Raw genomic sequence first — 2,416 nt, 5'->3', positions numbered from 1 at the left:
TGTAGATAACGTATTTTCTTTTGTTCATTAGACAACAGTTCAACGTTCTCGGGTAATATAGATGGTGGTGAGCTTAGGTTTCTATCTTGTATTGGCTCACTTGTTCCAGAGCTGGAATGCTGTTCTAAATTGCTGGATGTATTAATAGGAAATTCAATAATATCAGTATCTTTATCAGTTTGTAGTTTGGGTATGTTTTGCGATGTTCGGCTTTTTATTTGATTTTGATGTCTTCTTATATTACTCCACTTACATTTAATCGCATACATCATTTTCCTTCAACATTTGTAATAGTGCCTTCTATCCATTTTTTCGTCCCAGCAAAATTTCTAGCGTACACTAAATCGTTGACTTTAAATTTCGTTTGATTTTCCACTTTTGAATGTTTTGAAGGAAACAGGGCTGATAAAATAGTACGAGGTTGGCGTCCATGGAAGAGTTCTGCTGGTGACTTACCAGTTACAGTGTTTGGGGTAGATCTATATGTAGACAAAAATTTAAACACAGCTCTACTTTTATCGTGCTTATCACACATATTTTTCTTAAAAGATTCTTTAAACGTTCGTACGGTTCGCTCAGCTAAACCATTTGATGAGGGATGGAATGGTGGACTTGTGATATGTTCTATAGCATTTCTTCGACAAAATTCTTCAAAATCTTTAGAAGTAAATTGACTTCCATTGTCACTTACGGTGGTATTAGGTAGACCTTCGACCGAAAATATATCTTGAAGAGCATTAATAGTTGTAGACGATGTAGCGGTTGATATTTCAATTACATATGGAAAACGAGAATATGAGTCTACCACTATTAACCACATCTGAGAAAAGAATGGACCAGCAAAATCGACATGAATTCTCTCCCAAGGTTTAGTTGCTTCTGGCCAAGATGAAAATTCTCTATTTGGATTACTACCAGCTTCTTGAAAGGTAGAACAACATTTTGAAATATTTTCAATAGCTTCATCAATTTTAGGAAACCAGACATATCGTCGTGCAATTTGCTTCATTCGACTTTTTCCCCAATGACCTTCATGGATCACATCTAAAATTTGTTTATGTAAAGATGTCACAATAACTACTCTTATATGATCAGTTTGAATAAGGATAACTCCATTTACAAGCGACAAAGACATTTTTCTTAAATAATAGGGTAGCAACTCACTTTGTGATTTTTGGATATTTTCAGGCCAACCCTCTGTAATATACTTTGATACACTTTTCAGAATGTTATCATTTTTTGTATGTTCTGCAATAATATGAGCATCGATAGGAAAATCTGCTATAGTTGATTCATAAATATTCTCAATATCAAGCATACTTTTTTCATAATTATCAAACTCGATGTCTTCACCCATGGGTAACCTTGATAATGCATCTGCATTCGCATGATTTTTTGTATTTTTATATCGAATATTATATTCGTAAGATTGTAAAATAACCGCCCACCTTTGAAGACGATGTAATGTCATAATCGGTAATTTTTATGAGGATGAAATATTGTTGTAAGTGCTTGATGATCTGTAGTTAACTCAAAATGTCTCCCATAAATATATTGATGAAAACGAGTTACTGCCAAAGCTTCCTTTTCTATCTGGGAATAATTGCACTTACTGCTATTTAGAGTTTTTGACGCAAATGAGATTGGTTTTTCTGTACCATCTGGATATCGATGCGATAAAACAGTTCCTATTCCATTTTTAGAAGCATCTGTGGCTAAAATTATTGGTAAGTTTTCATCATAATAAACTAAGTTTGCTACTTGAATTATATCATTTTTCATTGTCTGAAAAGCTTCTTCCTGTTTTGGGCCCCATATAAACTTAACATTACATTTTCGTAGCTCATTTAAAGGTGCGGCTTTCGTAGAAAAATTTTCTATAAACTTATTATAGTAGTTCAACTTACCAATAAAAGCTTCTACTTCTTTGAGGTTCTTTGGTTGAGGCATGAGACGAATGGCATCCAATCTTTTTTCCGATGGCATGATACCATTTGAATCTATAACATGTCCGACATATTCAATTTTTACAGCGTTTTTAAACATAGAACAACAATCCTTCCAATTGACCATTTTTTAGACGAACACATTATGCTACAAATGATATACCATATTAAAGTGCAATCATAATGCTTTAAAATGATGTCTAAATAACTGTCATAGCGTGGAAACTGTCAATGTTATTTGCAGTCATATCGGAACCTAAAATTACCGCATTTTTAAAGCTGTGAAAATAGTTCTACCAATCTATCCAATTGTCCATTTTCTATAATATATTATGCAATAAATTATATACCAAAACAAATCGCAACTATAATGCAATAAAATGATATATAAACGACTGCTATAACATGAAAACTATAAAAGATATTTGCAACCATATCGGAGCCTTAAATTACCGCATTTCTAAACGTGT

The 2,416-nt window shown here is 32.9% G+C and overlaps 1 protein-coding gene across 1 annotated transcript; it reads right to left on the bottom strand.

Moving 5' to 3' along the window:
* Nucleotides 1-268: 268 nt before the first annotated feature.
* Nucleotides 269-1,986, bottom strand: LOC124420592 (uncharacterized protein K02A2.6-like). The gene is made up of 3 exons (XM_046954051.1): nucleotides 1,908-1,986; nucleotides 1,165-1,377; nucleotides 269-921 (listed from the first exon to the last, which is right to left on the bottom strand). The coding sequence occupies exons 1-3, from the start codon at nucleotides 1,984-1,986 to the stop codon at nucleotides 269-271; spliced, it is 945 nt and encodes a 314-aa protein (XP_046810007.1).
* Nucleotides 1,987-2,416: the final 430 nt, after the last annotated feature.

This window comes from Lucilia cuprina, chromosome 6 (assembly GCF_022045245.1).
Source record: "Lucilia cuprina isolate Lc7/37 chromosome 6, ASM2204524v1, whole genome shotgun sequence".
Classification (NCBI taxonomy): domain Eukaryota; kingdom Metazoa; phylum Arthropoda; class Insecta; order Diptera; family Calliphoridae; genus Lucilia; species Lucilia cuprina.
Note: the sequence above shows the minus strand (reverse complement) of the source record. Positions and strands in the feature narration are given on the sequence as shown.

What these genes read in the sequence shown, in the direction of transcription:
- LOC124420592 (XM_046954051.1), bottom strand. Translation starts at nt 1,986, where the DNA reads ATGCCATCGGAAAAAAGATTGGATGCCATTCGTCTCATGCCTCAACCA. An exon ending in AGAAGTAGAAGCTTTTATTG is followed by an intron (nt 1,378 to 1,907) that starts GTAAGTTGAACT and finishes ATGCGAATGCAG; the next exon opens with ATGCATTATCAAGGTTACCC. An exon ending in AAATATCCAAAAATCACAAA is followed by an intron (nt 922 to 1,164) that starts GTGAGTTGCTAC and finishes CTACCTTTCAAG; the next exon opens with AAGCTGGTAGTAATCCAAAT.